This window comes from Phalacrocorax carbo, chromosome 22 (genome assembly GCF_963921805.1).
Source record: "Phalacrocorax carbo chromosome 22, bPhaCar2.1, whole genome shotgun sequence".
Classification (NCBI taxonomy): domain Eukaryota; kingdom Metazoa; phylum Chordata; class Aves; order Suliformes; family Phalacrocoracidae; genus Phalacrocorax; species Phalacrocorax carbo.
This window is the reverse complement of record NC_087534.1, coordinates 3297008-3315568: the sequence shown is the minus strand read 5'-3', so window position 1 is coordinate 3315568 and position 18561 is coordinate 3297008. Positions and strand designations below refer to the sequence as shown.

General features: G+C 57.3%; 2 protein-coding genes across 2 annotated transcripts; one reads left to right on the top strand and one right to left on the bottom strand.

The window, feature by feature from the left end:
- Positions 1 to 195: 195 nt before the first annotated feature.
- PPIE (peptidylprolyl isomerase E) lies at positions 196 to 4280 on the top strand. Its single transcript, XM_064471220.1, has 10 exons — positions 196 to 287; positions 362 to 460; positions 649 to 692; positions 1589 to 1615; positions 1813 to 1894; positions 2497 to 2597; positions 2691 to 2814; positions 2894 to 3079; positions 3667 to 3809; positions 3905 to 4280. The coding sequence occupies exons 1-10, from the start codon at positions 257 to 259 to the stop codon at positions 3971 to 3973; spliced, it is 906 nt and encodes a 301-aa protein (XP_064327290.1). The 5' UTR covers positions 196 to 256; the 3' UTR covers positions 3974 to 4280.
- Positions 4281 to 5903: 1623 nt separating this feature from the next.
- On the bottom strand, positions 5904 to 18561 carry LOC135316820 (bone morphogenetic protein 8A-like). Its single transcript, XM_064471608.1, has 7 exons — positions 18132 to 18561; positions 10888 to 11080; positions 10245 to 10393; positions 9310 to 9504; positions 8551 to 8630; positions 8048 to 8158; positions 5904 to 6656 (listed from the first exon to the last, which is right to left on the bottom strand). Exons 1-7 carry the CDS (start codon positions 18559 to 18561, stop codon positions 6507 to 6509), a joined length of 1308 nt encoding a protein of 435 aa, XP_064327678.1. The 3' UTR covers positions 5904 to 6506.

Sequence of the window (18561 nt, the reverse complement as noted above, 5' to 3'; positions counted from 1 at the left end):
CTTGGGGGGGCGGTGGAAGCTGGGGCACGGAGCCTCCCAGGGCAGCAGCCGGGGCTCCGGGCTCTCTGGCGCGAAGCGCCGCTTTGCCCGCGTCTGTCCTCTCTTCCCGAGTAAATCAAGTACGAATCCCGCCCTGGCCAGGGGCTGCCGGGCCGCCGCCTCGGCGCGGGGAGCGGAGGGTCCCGGCCCCGGCCCCCCGGTCCCGGCGGGCGGAGCGCGGCCCCGCGCTTCCGGGGCGGGCCAGGGCGGAGACAAGATGGCGGCCACCAAGCGGGTGCTGTACGTGGGTGAGTGGCGGGGGCCGGGGGCTCCCCCGAGCGGGGCAGGGGCCCGCAGGCGCTGACCGGTGTCCGCCCCGCAGGCGGGCTGGCGGAGGAGGTGGACGAGAAGGTGCTGCACGCCGCCTTCATCCCCTTCGGGGACATCACCGACATCCAGATCCCGCTGGACTACGAGACGGGTGCGTGGGCCGGGGGGGCTGGTCCCGGCTGGCCCTGCCCGGGGGCGCCGGCGGGGCGGGGTGAGGGGAGACCGGGCTCCCCTGGGGGAGTCCCTTTTGGGGGGGAGGTGCGGGACCCACCCGCTGCGGGGTCCCCGTGGGACCGGCGTGTCTTTGCTGCCCGTGACCTCTTGCTTCTCTCTCTTTAGAAAAGCACCGGGGATTCGCCTTCGTTGAATTTGAGCTGGCAGAGGTGAGAAAGGGGCAAACACTTGAGCCGCTCGGGCCTTCCGTCTCCTCCCCTGGTGTTTTTGGGTTGGGCTCAGGTTTGGGCCCCTCGGGACAAGAAGGGCCTTGAGGGGCTGGAGCGTGTCCAGAGAAGGGCAGCGGGGCTGGGGCAGGGTCTGGAGCACAAGTGTGCTGGGGGGCGGCTGAGGGGGCTGGGGGGGTTTAGCCTGGAGAAGGGGGGGCTGAGGGGAGCCCTTCTCGCTCTCTGCAGCTGCCTGAGAGGGGCTGGAGTGAGGGGGGGTTGGTTTCTTCATCCCTTCTCCCAAGTAACTAGTGTTGGGATGAGAGGAAACAGCCTCAAGCTGCGTCAGGGGAGGTTTGGATTGGATATTAGGGAAAAACATATTAACCACATACCAGCCACAGCCTTGGGTTGTTCTCAAGCAGCGGGAGCTGCTGTTCTGCCTTTCCAAGTTCCCACTTTTTCTATCTTCTTTTGGGCTGAAGCACGGCCACTGCTGGCCCAAATGGCTCTCCTGCTGTCCCTGGAGCTCAGCAGCAGAGGGTGGGTTTCTTGGCTTCGTGGGCAGCACAGGCTGTCATATATTTGCCATTCTATAATCTGTCCTGGGCTTCATACACGAGATCTCTCCTACTGTATATTTTAGGTAAGTGACAAAGCATCGTACATAAAATTAGTGTAATGGATTGGTTGTGGAAAGACAAAACCTAGATACTGGTTTGGATACGGCTCTTGCAAGATCCATCGGGTTTTACAGCCCTGGGGTAGATGAGGTTTAGGAAAACAGTCCCTTTGGCAGTTGTCTTTGCAACGAAATGCTGGGGCATGTGTAGGCTGAGCCTGGCTTTTAAAGGAGGAGAGAGAGGAGGAACAATAATAATTTTCTGCTTTTTTGGCAGGATGCGGCGGCAGCTATTGACAACATGGTACGGACCCTGTTCCCACTGGCTTGCGGAGACGTGGGGCTTTGCTGTCTTCCCGGCAGCACGGAGCAAGGCCTTGTGTGGCATGGGCTACGTAGAGAAAGCAAGCTGTGTTTTTCTCTGACCCCTGCAGGGATTTGGGGGGCACAGTGATTTTCTACCTTTTGGTGGGCTTTCTTCTGCTTTTTTTCCCTCTGCAGAATGAGTCTGAGCTCTTCGGCAGGACAATTCGTGTGAACTTGGCCAAACCAATGCGAATTAAAGAAGGATCATCCAGGCCTGGTGAGCTGGTACCTGGGAGGGGAGAGCATCCCTGTGGGTGTTCAGAACTTTGTGTGTCAGCCTTTCTCTCTGGTTCCCAGACCCTGAGGCAGAGACCTCCCCTCTGCCTCCCATTTGGGGATCTGTGGGACATGAGCAGCATCCTAATAACCTAATAACCAGAAATATCCTCCAGTTCCTTGGCTGTAAATACTCTTGGATGCACTTCCAGTTGCCTTCATGCCCTCTGACAGAGGGCACAGCATGCACACATGTGCCAGGCAGACTTACCCACACATCTGGCCACATCTGTAAAAGCAGATGGGGCCAAGGCCGTCCCCAGCAATTGCCCTGCGTGGGGGTAGTTGCAGGGCACAGGCCATGAGCTTGCCCTGCCCAGTGATGTGCGGCATCTTTGGAAGGAAGAAGGGATGATTTTGTCCCTTATTTACCCGCGTGCCGTGCCTTTTGGGGCAGGCTGCTGCCGCCTGAGTGGGCCCGTGGCTCGGGTGCGATCTGCTGCCAGCACCGTGCTGTGCCCTGACCCGTGCAGCTGCGTGTGTGCTCGTGCGTCGCCCTTTGGTTCGTTTCCTGTGCTCTGACCCTTCCTTTCGCCATCGCAGTCTGGTCAGACGATGACTGGCTGAAGAAGTTTTCGGGGAAGACTCTGGAGGAGAACACAGAGGAGGCAGGACCAGAGGCCCCCAAAACAGAGGTGCAGGAGGTAGGAAAAACAACTGGAGCCATCTGTAGCCCTGCTGTCCTGAAGGCTGAGCAGAGGAATATCATCTCAACTTGCTTGTTATTTCCTGCCCAGGGCGAGCCTCCCGCCAAGAAATCCCGGGTCAACCCTCAGGTTTACATGGACATCAAGATCGGAAACAAACCTGCGGGGCGGCTGCAGATCCTCCTGCGCTCAGACGTGGTGCCCATGACCGTAGGTGAGGAGAAGGCCAGCCTCCCCAGCGTGGTGGCTTCCAGCTGCGACACAGCTCTCACCTCTCTTCCCCCCTCCACCAGAGAATTTCCGCTGCCTCTGCACCCACGAGAAAGGATTTGGCTTCAAAGGGAGCAGCTTCCACCGCATCATCCCTCAGTTCATGTGCCAGGCTGGTGACTTCACCAACCACAATGGCACCGGAGGCAAATCCATCTACGGCAAGAAGTTTGATGATGAAAACTTCATTCTGAAACACACAGGACCAGGTAGAGCCATCTCCACAGGCAGGGGCTGGAGAGCAAAGTGGCTCAACGTCATTTAGGAGTTACACTGGGGCTGTTTTGACCTAGACTGTGTTGACAGTAGCAGCCCTGAATTATAATCTACGTTGGCCAAACTCATCTGTCACAGTGAGACCGTCGTGTATCACCAGCATTCAGCCAGCAGAAATGCATTGTTCGCTCTCCATCCACACGCAGTTAATTTCCAATATTATGGATGGAGAAAGCTTCAAAGCTGTTTTCCTCTTTGATTTTAAAGGAGGGATGTCCCAGTGTGACTCTGAAAAGCAGCAGAAAGCAAGCAGGTTTATCTCCATACAAACAGCTTTTCTGTTGCTACAACCAAAAATAGATGAGCGATCTCCACCACTTTCCATCTTTCATGCTTGCAAGTGTTTCTTTCTCAAGCTAATTGGTTTCCAGTAGCTTCTTTGGAGTTTAATATTCAGAGGCTCTCCTAAAACCAGCAGCATTTTGCAGGGCATGGGAAATGGGGTTTGGGTCGAAGTAGCGGCTCACGTGCTGGAGCTGATCTCTCCCACCCATCATAACCCTGCGCTTTTTGATCACAGGGCTGTTATCGATGGCAAACTCTGGTCCGAACACCAACGGCTCCCAGTTCTTCATCACTTGTGATAAAACGGACTGGCTGGATGGGAAGCATGTGGTGTTTGGGGAGGTGACGGACGGCATGGACGTCGTGCGGCAGATCGAGGTAGGTGCTGTGACAGCAGGGCGCTCAGGGCAGAGCCAACCTCCTTCCTGCCCTTGGACATTGTGCCTTTAATTCCTGCTACTCTCTTCTCAAAGGCTCAGGGCACCAAAGACGGGAAACCGAAGCAGAAGGTGATTATCTCGGACTGCGGGGAGTGCCCATGAGCTCAGCTCTTGCAGGGGGCTGGATGGCGTGAGCCTGGCCAGGACGGGCCGGGGCGCTGGCTGGGGCGGGAGAGCCCCGCGACGCCCCAGCAGTGCCCAGCTCCCGCGGCTTCGGTCAGAATTCCCCTGCAAAACTTGGTGTGAACGTGCCTGCGGACAGCGCTGCGGGGGGTCCGACCCACCCGAGAATAAATCGCTTTTCAGCTTGCGCCGTCCTGCGCCGCTCCAAGCGGGGCAGGGCTGGTTCTGCTGCTGTTTTCTGGAAAGACTTTATGTTAGGTAAAAATAAATAATAGTTTTAAAAATACTGAGGACCCACCCCCGGCTGTTGAATTCTCACCGTTTGAGGATGGTCTTAGTTTTCGAGCAAAGATACTTTTTTCTGCATTTACCCTCATCTTCTCAAATCTGGTGCCTAAATCCTGGCTCCAGGGGAAGCTACCCATGCTGGGGCAAGAAGAGCGGAGCCGAATCTCTCATACTATTCCTGCAGGAGGCTTTTTTGGCTTGTCCCTGGCTCTGTAGTGTCATTTCCCATCGGCAGAGGGAGGCAAGTCCCCGGCTGGCTGCCGTCCTGGGAAGCAAGCCTGCTCCAACTCCACCTCCATCCGAGAGGGAGGGCATTCGCTGGGGTGTGTAAAAGGGAGAACAAGGTCTGGACAAGAAGTACCAGGAAATGAAGAAGGCCCTTGGGTGACACAAGAAAAAAAAGGTGTTGAGGCTGTAGGAGGGGGTTTAATTTCCAAACTCTGGTTTGCAGAGCACGATAGATGCGTACGTTCCGTCAGTGGGTAGCTCTGGCTGTGGACCATGAAGGTAACCGCATCATTGGAAAGTGATTGATTTGGGGTTTCCTATGAAATTAGGGCACTGGGTACTTCTGGGAACGTGTGTTTGCAGGCAGGAGGGGATGCGTGGTTTGGAGCTTGCAGAGGCGTTCGCGGGCGGGATGGGGCTGCCAGGGCAGAGGCGAGGATCAGGTATGTGGGGCTGGGGTTTAGGGGATGTTTTTAAGAGCTTGTGCAATTGGGGATTTTTGGTTTCACCAGCCCAGCCGCTCACAGACCAGGGCTGCTGCTTTTCCGCAATAAACACTGGCTCGCTGTTATTCACTGGCTCGTTTTCCACACCAGGGGTGGTGCATTGCGCTACAACTGGGAGCGGGTGAGATACGGGCACTCAGATGTGATACCTGACAAACTGACAAACCAACCCAGAATTTCCCTGCCTTGCTTCTTTTTGTGGTTTAAATCTCAACTTTTTGAAGGCAGACCTTGCAGAAATCTTCAGCAACACCTGAATCGGGGAGAGCCCGTGCTTGATGGCGGGAGTCAATATAAGTCCTGGGCTCTCTGCAGAAGGTACGACCCCATCCTGAGCTGGATTTCATGTGGAATCAATTGGCAGATAAAAATCTTTCCAAAAAGGCGAGACCTTTTCTCGGGAAGCTGGGCATTGGCAGGGAGCAGATCTTCCTTATTTTGGTAGGTTTATTGGGATCTTTCTCTTTGCATTTGGCTAACCCAGGTTTGTTATTTGTTCAGTGACGCAGGGTTCCCCGGGTACCCAAGCTGAGGAACAGGCCGGGCTGTTTCCTTTTAAAATCAGAGCAAATAAATAACTTAATTGTGCAAATAGCACAGGGAAGGTGGTGCGGTCGCAACCCCATCCTGAGCCCGCAGGAAGCATCCACCGGTGAGCACAGCCGCTCTCCCCGCTGAGGAGACACAGCCTGACCTAAACCTCACATCTCGACACTTTGGTGGGGCTTATTTTCAAGCAAATAGGTACAATTTTAGCTGATCCCGGGTATTTTTTTAGTTGCGAAATCCTGTCTGCCGAACAGAGCGCTGCTGTGCTGTGACATTTATTAAAAAACAAACAGCAAGAGAAACTACGTGTTTATTTTCCAAACTAGGTGTTTATTTTATAACAGCGTTGTAGCTCAATATGGATATTTTTTTTTTTCCCCAACTGGCTGAGTTTTGTGAACTTTAAGTAGACGGGAGTGGGTTATTCAGCCAGCTGCTTAATTGGCTGATGGTGTTTTCATTAAGGGAATTGAAAGCCCTGGTTAGAGGGGAGTGAGTTATACATGGCTAGAAACAGCTCAATCCCGGAGCAACTCGGATGCCACCTCCCTTGTGCTAATTACCCTTCAGCCCAAACCGCCTCTGCGAACACCAGAGACTGCAGCAGCCTGTGAGCCAGCAGCGCCAGGGGAAAGCACAGCCACGCACAAAACAGACACGTAACCAGCCACAAATCCTCTCTTTCCTGTGTATATATATATATATGTATATATTGGCATATGTGTCATTAAGTGTAGTAAGAGAATAAAAGTTTTATATTATTTACATCCACTTCTAGGAAGGGGTGGGAGGGATTTACTTTTATTATTTGTTATTATAAATGGACTTTGCTACGATGCAGCTCATGAAACTCCTCTTCCACACACGTAGCAGAAAGCCAGTGTCACGTTGCTCTGGCGGGAATGGGGTGGGATGTTCGGGGATGGGGACGGCACCCTCCGTCAGTGGCAGCCGCATGATTTCACCACCATGTTGCGGTGCTTCTTGAGGATGACGTTGTTGTTGCTGTCATAGTAGAGGACGGAGGTGGCGCTGAGCTTCGTGGGGGCACAGCATGCCTTGGGCACAGCCTCGGGCTTCATAAGGTGGACCTGGGGGATGGACGAAGCCTGTGAGCGCTGGCAGAACGTGGCTCCGGGAGGAAGAAAAAGCATCAAACCAACTCTGAATTGCTAAAAAACTGGGTGAATGGGGAGATTATTTCCAGCTTTTTTTGCAAAAATATTTATTCTAAACCCTGGGCAGTCCTTGCTGCCGTTTATATTGGATCAGGGCTTGTGGCAGTGCATGGGCCAGGCAGCCCCTTCATTAATCTGGGGTTTCTGGGCCCTTTTCTCACTGTAAATAGGCAAAACGCTTTTAAAAAAATAAAAATCAGGCAGCGCAAGTCTCACTCCTGCGTGGGTGGGGGGTGCTGGATGCTGTTGCAATAGAGATTCTCCTTCGGGGCTCGGTGCTGCCCCAAATTTAACATATTGCAGTAGAATCTTAAGTACACAAGACCTTTCTGAACACAGAAAGGTTTCCTCCCCTGCTCAGGCCACGCATTATCCCAGTAATTCCCCGTACGGCGTAAGCTGGGAGGTTCACAGGCTGCCGGACGCGTGCAGCCCTCGCCGGCTTTACCCGACATGTGCGATTAATTTATTGCAGGGGCAGCCGAGCTCTCCTAGTTCGGAAGTCCGGTGTTTTTGCTGTCAAACCCTGCTATTTGCAGCACCGGCTGGGGCTGGCACAGCTCCCCGGCCGCGCTTGCCCCGGCGCTTCCCAGAAGGGCCGGATCCGGGTGCCAGGTGATTCACATCCTGCCCAAACGGCTCCGTTTTGGGAAAAGTGTTGGGTTTAGGGGCGATGGGTGGGTGTAGGGAGGGAAGGGGACCCCTCCCTGCCACTGCCAGGACCATGCCCAGCCCCGGACAGGGCCTCTGGCAGCTTTGTCAATGCAAAAATTAAACCCCGCTAGGCAACACCTTCAAAGGCTCGGCCGAGGACTCAGCGCTCCCTGTAATTAGCCACGAACACCGGAGCCGGTGTGACTCTGCCATTGGGAAATCAAACACTCACAGGGCAGGAAATTCCAGAAATTAAAGCACTGGCTGGGATGCAGGGTGGGTTTGGGAAAAACGGGGCATTAAAGCCTTCCTGCTTAGAATATGCTGAGCCCAATGTTCGGGCGCTGAGCCAGAGCGGTGCTTCGTGGGGCCTCGGCTGAAACCCTCACGCACAGCTGGCGAGGAGGATGCACAGGCGACCCGGTGCCTTCGCCCGCCAGCTGACACGGCAGCGCCCATCCAGATGTGCACGTGCCCACCGACGCTTTACTGGGAGCTGGAGCTAAACTGCACCCTCTGACCTAAACACCCTCAAACGCAGGCGTGCCCAGCCCCAAATCCAGCTCTCCACTGGGACACGCCAGCCCCACAGCTGCTCCCCCCGGGCCCCCAGCATCCCCGCTGGGGCTGCCACTGCGGATCGCACTGACCAGGGACTGCAGGATGGCGTGGTTGGTGGCGTTCATGCAGGAGTCCAGGGGGAAGGCGCACTCCCCCTCACAGTAGTAGGCTGAGTACCCCTGCGGGGCGATCACCCAGTCCTGGGAAAAAAAATAATTAAAAAATAGGGTTTACACTGGTTATGCCATCGGCTTCATACTTTCTGCGCCCCTTCATCCATTCCCCATCTGCAAAAACCACCCAGCCAGCTCCTCCCCAGGTCTCCATAACAGCAGCAAGGGTTTATTTTGGTTTTTTTTTTTCAGAACGAGCCACGAGTTGTTCAGGGTCACTGGTGGGATGCGGGGCTGTGGCAGTTCAGGTTTGCCTTCCCAGCTCCCAGGATGGGGCTGCAGCAGCTCCCGGCTGCCCTGCACTGCTCCCACGGCTGCAGATCGCTTCATGGGCAGGAGAGGATGGGCTGGGGGGGAGGATGATGGGGTCTGGGGGTTTGGTTTTTTTTTTGCATTTACTTCTCCCGGTAGACAAGTACCAGCCAGCCGAGGTCCTGAAAGCTGACGTAGAGCTCGTGGCGCCGGCAGACCTGCCGCCCGTCCGTGGCATGGACATCGTCTGTGGGAGAGGGGACAGGCAGCATCAACCCCATGACGCCAGCATCCCGACCACCCCCCACCCAGCTGCAGCCACCCCTGCTCAAAGGTGGCACCGAACAGCCCGTATGCTCGGGGTTAGTTGGAAGAACAAAAGAAGAGGCGCCTCTGTCATTGCACAAATGGAAAAGAAGCTTCAGACCAGCCTGAAATTTATTGCTCCAACACCAGCACGAGGGGATTCAGCTTGGGAAGGGCTAAACCCCAGTTCTGCTCATGGCAGAGTTGGCTTCAAGGGCTTCCCAAGCTAAGTGAGTTCAGAAGAGCTGAGGCTTCTTGCTCCCCTCCCACCTGAGTGACTTCCCAGGGCCGCGACACCCTCCCAGGGTGATGATGCCCTCCCAGGGTGGCTTCAAAACCGAGGGCAACGATGCAAAAAGGCCATTATTCAGATACCCCAAAACTCTACAAAACACCATCCCCTTGAGGGCACCCGCCCCAGACCCACTGCACCTCCCAAACTGCAAACCACCCCAATGCTAAAAACCCAGAGCTCTTCGCTCTGCTCCCCTGGGCTGCATTTCTGGGTCAAAACTGGGATTCCTTGCAAGACAAAGCAGTAACAAAACGTCCCTTGATTACGGCAACAGCAGAGCCCATTTTATTTGACAGGGGCTGTTTTTCGCCCCGCAGGTTCTTACCAAAAATTCCCGGCAGCTTGTTTGGATGCGGGAGGTCGTTCGTTTTCTTGGGCTGCCGCCTCCTCGGGGGCTTGGCCGCCCGTGTAACCCGCGCGGGGCTGGGGCTCGCCCGGAAAAACGTCACCATGAAGGGCTGCTTGGAGCGGGGCCCCCGGCGCCCCAGCAGCCCCGCCGAGCCTGGGTCGACGCTGTGCCCTGCAGGGATGGGACCACGCACTGGTTTGCTTTCAGCATGAATTCATTCAGTTAAAGCAGGGAGGAGGGGGGGAAAACCCCAGAAGGAAATTTGCAGCTGAGAGCTGTGGTTTCAGCCCCCCCCCAAAAGTGGCTGGACCCCCCCCCGCCCCTCAGGGGCTCCTGCTCTGCTGGTCCCCACACCCCGGGGTGGTTGTATGATGGGCTACTCACAGAGGTGGTGCAGCCTCATCCTGCATGGCCACGACCACGCGATGGTCCCATAGAGCGATTCAGGGAGAAAAGCCAAGTGAGACCCACGCAACTGATTTTTCTCCCTTCATCTCTGGGGAGGAAAGCTCAGCCAGGAGGGAAGGGGATGGATGGGGCATCAACGGCTGCGCTTTCTCCCTACAAGGGAGCGGAGATGCTTTGTGTGCCTGCGCACCTGCAAAAGGCACCTTTTAACCTTTGGTGAGAAGAGGGTTAATCCTCCAGCACACACCCAAGGATCCTCCGGGTAAGGAGTTCATTAAGTGCTAATGGAGTTATTACAGCCCACACCAGGAACCCTATCAGCATGAAGGCCTTTGGGAGGCTTCCCTGCAACCCCAGTGCTGCCAGCTTCTAGCGCCAGCTGTTCTCCATCACAGCTGGAAATGTAAAATTGCTGCCTGCCATGGTACCGAGAGGGGAGATAAGAGGGCTCCAATTCCTGGCGATTTGACCCCAAAAGCTGCGGGTAGGCTGGGCAGGCTTACCATCATCCGTCTCCACATAGAGTCGCAACCCCAGGTTGTATTTCCGATCCACTAACCAGTGGTTGCTGGCAGCCGTGACGTCAAACACCAGCCAGCCCTCGGTCCCGGCACGCAAGTCCTGGACATCCAGCAGGAACAGGTCAGACTCCCTGTGGAGACGGGGAAAAAGAACCTGAGCAGGTGAGTAATGGTACCCACAGGGCACCAGCACCAGCGATTATTCATGGAAATGAGTCCTCGGTGCCTGTGTCCATACAGGTCCTGGTGCAGCAGGGTCAGGATGGAGGCTCCCAGTGCCTCTGGCTGTGCCGCACATGATGGTGGCACCTTGGCAGCTGCCCTGGGAAAAGCATCATCCCAGCGCCAGCCGAAAAGCCAAGGTGAGACATTGTCCAGTGAGAAAGCGTGGGAACAGCCGGGCACGGCAGTGCTGCTTCCCTCAAGCGTTTGCGTGGTGGTGGGAAGGGAAAGTGCCAGGGCTGGTGCTCACTGGGGGGGGGGCCCATCCCCACCTTCATCCCCGTCCCTGTCTCCATCCCTACCCTCTTAATTCCCATCTCCACCCTCATATACATCCGCGTCTCCTTCCTCATCCCCATCCTTGCCCCTGCCTCCACCCCCATCCCATCCCTGTCCCCATCACCTGTTGGAGTGCTCGGCGGCGATCTCGTAGATGCTGACGTGGAGGGTGTCGTTGGCATGGCGGGTGACACCCCGCGCCTTGTAGATGCGAAACTCGGCGGCCGTCACCGACTCGCCCGTGGGCACCTGGGTCAGGTCGAATCTGAACTCCTTCCAGTACGGCTTCGGCGAGAACATGTCCCGGTCCTGCTCGACTGCGGAGCAAAGGGGTCAGGGAGGGCCGTGCTGGGCCGTCACCGTGCCAATGACCGCCCTGACGGGCTGGCCAGAGCCTGCAGCTCCCCGCTGAGTCCCACCGACCCGATTCGCCCCCGATTTGGGGGCAGAGCCTGCTGGCTCCAGGCCCCTCACCCCGCTGAGCTCTTGGCTGCTGCTGCAAATTCCCATCTCGCCTCTCCCGAGAGTTTTAATCTTGATGCAGCTCCCCTGTTTTTGCACAATCCCCCCCAAATTTATTTCACTGTAAACCCGCCAGCCTCCCAGCCCTCTTTCTTTATTATTAATTAGAAAAAACACTATAAAAAGCATGAAGGCTTGGCTATGGTGGTGCACAGAGAAGCTGCCCCTCGTGCTGTGATTTAGGGCCTGCAGCCCTTTGCACTTCTCCAAAGGGTGAAAAACCCACCCAAAACCCCAAGTTCTGGGGGGTTGGCGGGACTGCCTGGAGCAGAAATTAGGGTTTTTGCAAGCTTTTCTGGTTGCAGGTGCTTGGGGAGCAAAATCTGGACAGTCTGGGGCTCACTGGGGCCACCGCCGGGCGTCACAAGTCCCCTCTCCCTGCCGGCTTCGGGCTCCTGAAATGTAAAGATTTTCAGACTATGGGAGACGGAGGCAGAGGGACTGTCAGGTCACGGCTCTGTAAAAATAAACCCTCACTTTTTACTGAAAATACCTACTTTCTGCAGAAATCTAGTGCATGTTGGGAAAGGAAAAATCTGGTGGTGTTTTTTTTTTATTAAGTCCATACAGGAAAAACCGCCGTCTTTCTTTACAGTAATGCAGCCCCTCACAGTTTCTCTAATATGTAATTATTTTCTGCAAATTGTTTTTTAAAAATATTCCAGGCTGCCATGACTGAACACAATTAAAGTGATTAAAAGCTCCTCCTGCTTCAGGCACAAAAGCAACGTAACAAATCTGACCCAGCGCTTACTTTTAAAAGTAAACCAAAACAAATAAATAAATTAAAAAGCATGTTTTAAATGCATTTTTTAACTGATTCCAGGGGGGAAAATTATTCCAAATTTAATATACCATAAATTGGCCATCCTTGTTTATACAGGGGGAGCAGCATGGCGCAACTCCAAACCGAACACTGAGATTTTAATTATGCAGCCATGGATTTTTTTTTATTCCCATCTTTTTTTTTTTTCCCTTTTTCTTCCTTTTTTTAAGAAAAAAACCCCACATTCCCTCCAGCTACTGGGCTCACCACAAGTTATGTTATAAAAAAAGCCCGGGGCCAGGCGGGCCGGGGCGGATGCGGAGAGCGCTTCCTGCTCCGGCGGGGAGGCTGCCCGGCCGGCGGCCAGCTGCAGGCAGGAGGATGCTGTGGGGAGCGGGATCTGTCCCATGAACCCCCCTGGGGGGGGGGACACCAGCCCCCCGACCCTGCTGCAGCCCCTCAGGGGCTCCCCAGACCTTTTTTGCCATTTCTTCCACTGACCCATCACTGATGGTTTAATATTCTTGGGCCATTAAAGATGCTGCTGAGGCTGGCGATGCCGCATGGCTCTTGGGAAATCCATAAACCCCCCCAAAACACAACCAGAGGAATCCCCTCCTTTTTTTTTTTCATTGATAAACCCGCAGCGGGAAGTCCTGCGGTCAGTCCAGGGACACCCAGGTGCAAAGCGATGTCCCCTCGGGTATTTTTGGCCACCTGGACAGTTCATGAGCCACTTGGGTCACCCCTTTGCTCCCTGGCATCAGGCAAGACCCAGCCAGACTAAATACCGGCTCAGAAATCACCACAATCTTCCCAGGCCAAGTGTCTTTGGTAAAGTGATGCTGTGGGACTGCTCGGGTGGATCCAGAGAAGTGGGGGTGATGGGGGGTGGGGCAGGGGTGTTTGTGGCAGAGCCAAGGAGATCACAGGTACTGGGTGGCAAAGAAAAAGCCCCCAGGGTGAATTTCAGCCCCAGAGAAGGGTGAAAACCTTTGCTAAAGCAGCAGGTTGTTATGAAAGCTTTGCAGCTCTGTGCTGTGGAGGTGATGGAGGAGACCGGGGCCAAAGGCAGCGGGGGGTAAGCTGGTGGGGAGGGAAGCCCAGGGACACCCTGGCCAGGGATCTGAAATGCTAAAGACCACGATTAGCCTTGCACCTTGATGAACCAAATGAGTTGGACTTAATAGCAAGCTGACTAGTGTTTGCGATAGCAGACTAAGAGGAATCCCTGCTTTCTCCCCCGTTTTGTGGGGCTGAAGAGGCAACCCCCTTGGAAGGGCAGGACCAAGGGTGAAGCATCCTCTCCTGTGCCGACACAGGGTTTGTGCAGCAGAGGAGGGCGATGGGGCTGGCACCGGCCACGCAGCGCTTAGCAAACAGCAACCCCGGTTGGTGATCGGCAGGCTGGAGAAGGTTTAATATCGCTGTGTTTTCTGGCAAACCCATAAATGGCTGCAAAATTACAGCCCTGTAGCGGGGGAGCGCACATAGCAGCCCGAAAGCACCCACTGCCTTTTGTCCAGGCAGAAAAGTGGGTGCCAAAATGCTGTTGGTGCTGGGGGTGTGTGAGAATGATGGGCCCTCCCCGGCCGGCCGGGAGCTTGTCGTGCCTGGGAACCTGCTATTGATTCGAGGCGGGTTGACTCAGCCGCACCGCCAACCCTCAATTAGCTGTGGGCGGATTATCCGGATTGCGGATGAGGCACACTAAAAAAACCCAACCCAAGCTCTTTGCTCTCCTTGCCCCCTCCTTTGGCATTTACTGTCTCGCCCCTAAGAGCTGCCGCATCTTTCCTCAAAGCTGAACGCCACAACTATGCCGCGTGCTCCCACCACCCCAAAAAATATATTAAAAAGTATTATATACATACATAAATATCTATATGGCTGTGAGGTCATGCAGCCGCTGGCAGGGCATGCCCAGCTCCAGCCGGGCTGAGCCCCACTGAGCCTCCCAGCCCCAGCGCGCTCCCAGTCTCTTCCCAGAGATGGGGCGATGGGGCTGCTTGCCCTTCGTCCTGTTCCCCAAGTTATTTTTAGCTGCACTTTTTCATTGTAAACTTTCTCTGTTTCTATAAACTGCGCATCAGTCGTAATTACTGGTCCTGGCTGCTCCCAATGGTCCCCATGATCATTTCAGACACTAAATTAAAAGGAAATGCCAGGATATTCAACCACATCAAGCGCTCTGAATCCTAAAATAGGTTTAAAGGAGATGCAAGGAAGATGTTATCCTTCACTTGCAAGCAGGAAAAAATAAGCTCCAGAGGCTTTCTGAAGCAGGGAGAGATTTAGGAGTTTTCCCAAGTGCTGCGAAATATAGCCGAACCTCTGCCAGGCTCCCACTTTGTCTCACGAGCGCTTGCTGCATCCTCCCAAGATGAACACTGGGAGCTGCAGGACACAGGGCTTGGCACCGGGCACCCCCAGCCCGGCTGCATGTGGCTGTGAGGCAGCCTTGGCCCCCTGCTTGCACCCCCCCAGCCCTACAAACAGCCAGCCAGGAGCACGGGGGTCACAGCTTTCCCCATTTAAAACACGCGTGGTGGGTGCGTACAGAGCACCAACACCTCTGCGCGGGCTCCTCTTGTGTTACCAGGACAGCTGCCATGCGTCCCTTGCCTGCACCAGGCTTTCTGGTGGAGCCACCGTGGATGCCCAGAAAAGGAGGCACAAATGGCCGCAAAATGAAGTGAGGAGCGGGAAAATCCTGACCCCGCTGCTGACAGCAGTTGGATTTCAGCGGTAATCGTGTGGGGGTGAAGGCAAGCGCCTGCACGGGTGCTGAGGCCAGCAGCGGGCGATGCTCTGCCAGCATGGGGAGCGGAGCAACACACCTCAGCTCCCCGGCTAAATTAAAGAGGTTGCCATGAGCTCCCACCCCGCGCTAATGGCTCCTTGCAGCGCCCAGGGCACTGCATCTATTTTTGCGAAGGCGGCAGTGAGCGCTGCCCTGCCGTCCTCCCCCAGCGCTCCCCAGGAAGCAAATCCAGTGAAGCCAGGATTTGACATAAAGATGTCCAGAGCTGCCTCACAGCTTCATCTGAAACAGCCACGGGGGGAGTCCGGCCACATGCCCGGGCAGCAGCGGATGCTGGGGAGGGAAAGGGAGGACGTGTGTGTTGCGGTGTCGATGGGCGGTCCTGGGGGGCGCGGGCACGCTGCAGCACTACGAGCCTCCTCCTCGCCTTCCCGTTACAAACCTCTCAGCGCCGTGATTATACCCTGCACGTAACCGTGACTCACAACTGGTGGCTCAGCCCCGGCCGAGCAGAAATCTCAAAGCCCATCCTTACCCCAGGCTTAAAAATACAACCCACCTGACTCCTTCAGTTAGCACACAGAAATAGCATGGGCCAGGCTTATACGAAGTGCTTTATCTTCACACCAAGAGGCAGCGAACAGGGTGGGATGGGTGGATCCATCATCACCAAACCCAACTGAAGGTGCCCGGTGGCCGCCCATCGCCTGAGGGCCCTCGCTGCCCCCGGCCCCGCCACCTGCCCAGGCCAGCAGGCAGGCAGGGCGTTCTGCCTGCCCAGATCGGGACGTGTTTGTGCGCCGGGGAGGTTTGTCATTTCCCCTTCCCAGGAAAAAGGTGTGCCGCTGGGAGACGCGCTCCGGCCCGGCTCACACAGGGCTACGCAGGGTGGCTGGGAGCAAAGAGGTCCGAGTGCCCAATGGAGCCCCAACTTACTGCATTTGCATGTCCCATAAGAGTAATTGTGCAGCAAATTATGCATGCAAATGAAAGCTAGCCTTCTCCCACAAAAATTTATTTAATTAACATGAAGGGGCTGACAAAGCCGCAGAAATCAAAGCCATTCAAATTGAAGGCTGGAACTGTGTTCCCCAACTCTCCCTGCTGCTCCAGGAGCACCAGGAAGGGGAGTGGCACCAGCACCCTTGTGCCAGCACCCCTGCGCCAGCACCAACGCCTCTCGGGCAGCTTCCCCGAACAGCCCACCCTGGCTGTCATCAAACCTGGCCATTTTAAAGCACTCTTTGGTGCTTGCGTGGTCTTGAGTGTTGAAGGAGCTGGGATTTGGTGCCCCAGCATTGCCTCCCTTGGCCCTGGCTTCCCTGGGATGCTGAGCGCCCACAGCCCCAAAAGCACTAGATGGGAGCTGGGTGCTGGGTGCCTGCTCCCGTGGGCACCCCCGACCACCGCCTGGTGCAGCAGGGTCTGTCCAGGGAGCTCCCTCGCCTCTTTACATCCTTATGTGGTAGAGGGAATGTAAGAATGGCTGGAGAGGACTTGGGAGACGACCCACAGCCCTCACTCACCCATACCTCCTCCTGAGGGTGCAGATTCCCTCCCTGCACTCCCCAGGGCAGATTTCTCCCCATTCTCAGACCACTGGCTGTGAGGGACCCCATGCAGGGCCTGGAGGGGTGCGGGGGAAGAGAGGGCCCCTGGCTGGTCCTCGGCGGTTCCATGGTGAGGCCCCTTCCCACTGCACGCCCTTTGGCACACCACGGTGCAGCAGCTGAATCCAGCCTTGCTCCGCGGAGGCAACCTCAAGCCCAGGGACACTGGCCACATCTGTGGCTCGTGGGCCAGGACGCTGCTCCATGCTTACTGACATCCCCCTGCCCCTCACCGCATCCCCCAGCCTTTGCACAAATGCTCCCCAAAAGCCTTGTGCTTGGCCCAGACACCCGAACACCCTTTCAAGCAACGAGCAGCGGAAAAGCTCCATATCCAAATGCCTGATCTGCTTGTCCCGCTGGGCTCGGGCCACCCCAATGCCTGCCCTCATGGGGGGACCCCTTGCACCCCGCGTGCTCACGGCCCTGCTGATGCTGGCTGGAAACAGTGCTGCTTTCGCCGCCACTCACGCAACTGCCTGGAAATAGGACGGTGGCTGGAGCCTGGCATTGCTCAGTAACCAGCTGGACGGGATTCCAGCAATAATTAGCAACCTTGAGGATTTTATTTTGAACCGTGATTCAGTGTCCCTCCACGGGTACTTCAGTCCACCCTGCTGCTGGCACGAGAGCTGCTGTCCTGCCTGTGAGCTCCGCTCCCTCTGCGGCCAGTTCACGCGTGCCCACCCAACTGGGGAGTGCAGGGTGGGCGACGCGGCTCCCTCGAGCAGGACACGCTCCCTCATGCCGCGGTGCTTCCCAGCCTCCCTCCGCGGTGTTACGCTGGAGTTAGCGTTCGGGGGGAAGCAGCCCAGTTCATTGCAACTTGGGGACAAGCTCAGCGAGTTGACCCGGCTCGGTCCCACCCGCCGGCCCTCAGCCCGACCCTCGCTGGACGACTTTCCCCCCTCTCCACTTTTTGACGTAGAGCTGGGTTTCGAGCCGAGGCTGTGCACAACCTGCCAGGGACCTCAGCGGCTCTCTCCCAGCACCCAGGGTGCAGCCCCATGACCACCGCGTCCCTCACAGCCGCTCTCCCGCTCTTATTAAGCTCAGTTCTGCTCAAAAGAGCCTTTTCTGAGCCGGGACACGCTGAGGCAGCACCTCGGGAACCGGGGGATGCTCGGAGCAATCAGCTCCGCAGCCACGGTCCCCTGCCCGCAGCCAGGGACGAGCTTTGCTCCGCGGGCTTTGGGCCGGGGTCAGTTCAGCAGCCAGGGCTGGGCTGGCAGCGGGGCTCCGGGCCGTGCCCAGCCCCGACGGTGCGGCCGCCGCAGCCCCGTGCGCCCCGTCCTGCCGTGCGCCGCTCCCCGGTGAGCCCCCGGTGCCTCCCCAGTGCCCCCCGATGCCACTCCGGTGCCCCCCGGTGCCTCCCCGGCGCTGCGGGAGGACTTGCAACCCCAAGTCCTCCCGGGGCGATGCGCTGCCCTGAGCGGGGCTCGGCCGCCGCCTCCGCCGCTCCCGGTGCTACCGCGACCGCCCGGTCCCCCCGCAAGCTCCGGTCCTGCCCGTGCGCCCTTGGTCTGCTCCGGTGCCCCCGGTCCGTCCGGGCTCCCCGAGCCCTCCGGTTCTGCCCAAGCCGGCTGGATCCTGCCCGTGCGCCCCGGCGTCCCCGCAAGCTCCGGCGCCCCCGCACGCCCGGTCCCCCCGCACGCCCGGTGTCCCGCACACTCCGGACCCCCCGCACTCCCCGGTGCGGCGCTCACCCATGTTGACGAGGCTAACGACGGTGTCGGCGCGGCTGACGACGCTACCGGGCGGGGGGCTCTGGGTGCTGAGCCCGGTCAGCACCGGCCGCGACACCGCCGCCTCCTCCTCCTCCTCCTCCGCTTCCTCCTCGCCGGCCACGGCGTGGTAGAGGTCGAGCATGAAGAGCGGCGCGGCGGCGGCGGGGGCGCGGGCGGCGGCGGGGGTCCGCGGCCGGGGCCGGCCGGGCAGCCCCAGCACGGCCAGGATCTCCCGCTGCACGTCCCGCCGCTCGCCGCCGCTCAGCCGCCGCTGGAGGAACCCGGCGGCGTGGAGGCGGCGGCGGAGGACGCTGCCGCTGCCCAGCTGGCACAGCACCGCCGCCGCCCAGAGCAGCGCCAGGGCCCCCAGCGGCCCCCGGCCCGCCGCCGCCCCGCGCCCCGGCCCCAT

Bases quoted from the DNA above. Each gene is read 5' to 3' on its own strand.
- PPIE (XM_064471220.1), top strand. From the start codon at position 257: ATGGCGGCCACCAAGCGGGTGCTGTACGTGG. The intron at 461-648 runs GTGCGTGGGCCG...CTCTCTCTTTAG, and splicing joins CCCGCTGGACTACGAGACGG to AAAAGCACCGGGGATTCGCC. The intron at 3,080-3,666 runs GTAGAGCCATCT...TTTTGATCACAG, and splicing joins TCTGAAACACACAGGACCAG to GGCTGTTATCGATGGCAAAC.
- LOC135316820 (XM_064471608.1), bottom strand. From the start codon at position 18,561: ATGGGGCCGGGGCGCGGGGCGGCGGCGGGCCGGGGGCCGCTGGGGGCC. The intron at 8,631-9,309 runs GTAAGAACCTGC...CCTCTCCCACAG, and splicing joins CAAGCTGCCGGGAATTTTTG to ACGATGTCCATGCCACGGAC. The intron at 6,657-8,047 runs GTCAGTGCGATC...TCCATCCCCCAG, and splicing joins ACGCCATCCTGCAGTCCCTG to GTCCACCTTATGAAGCCCGA.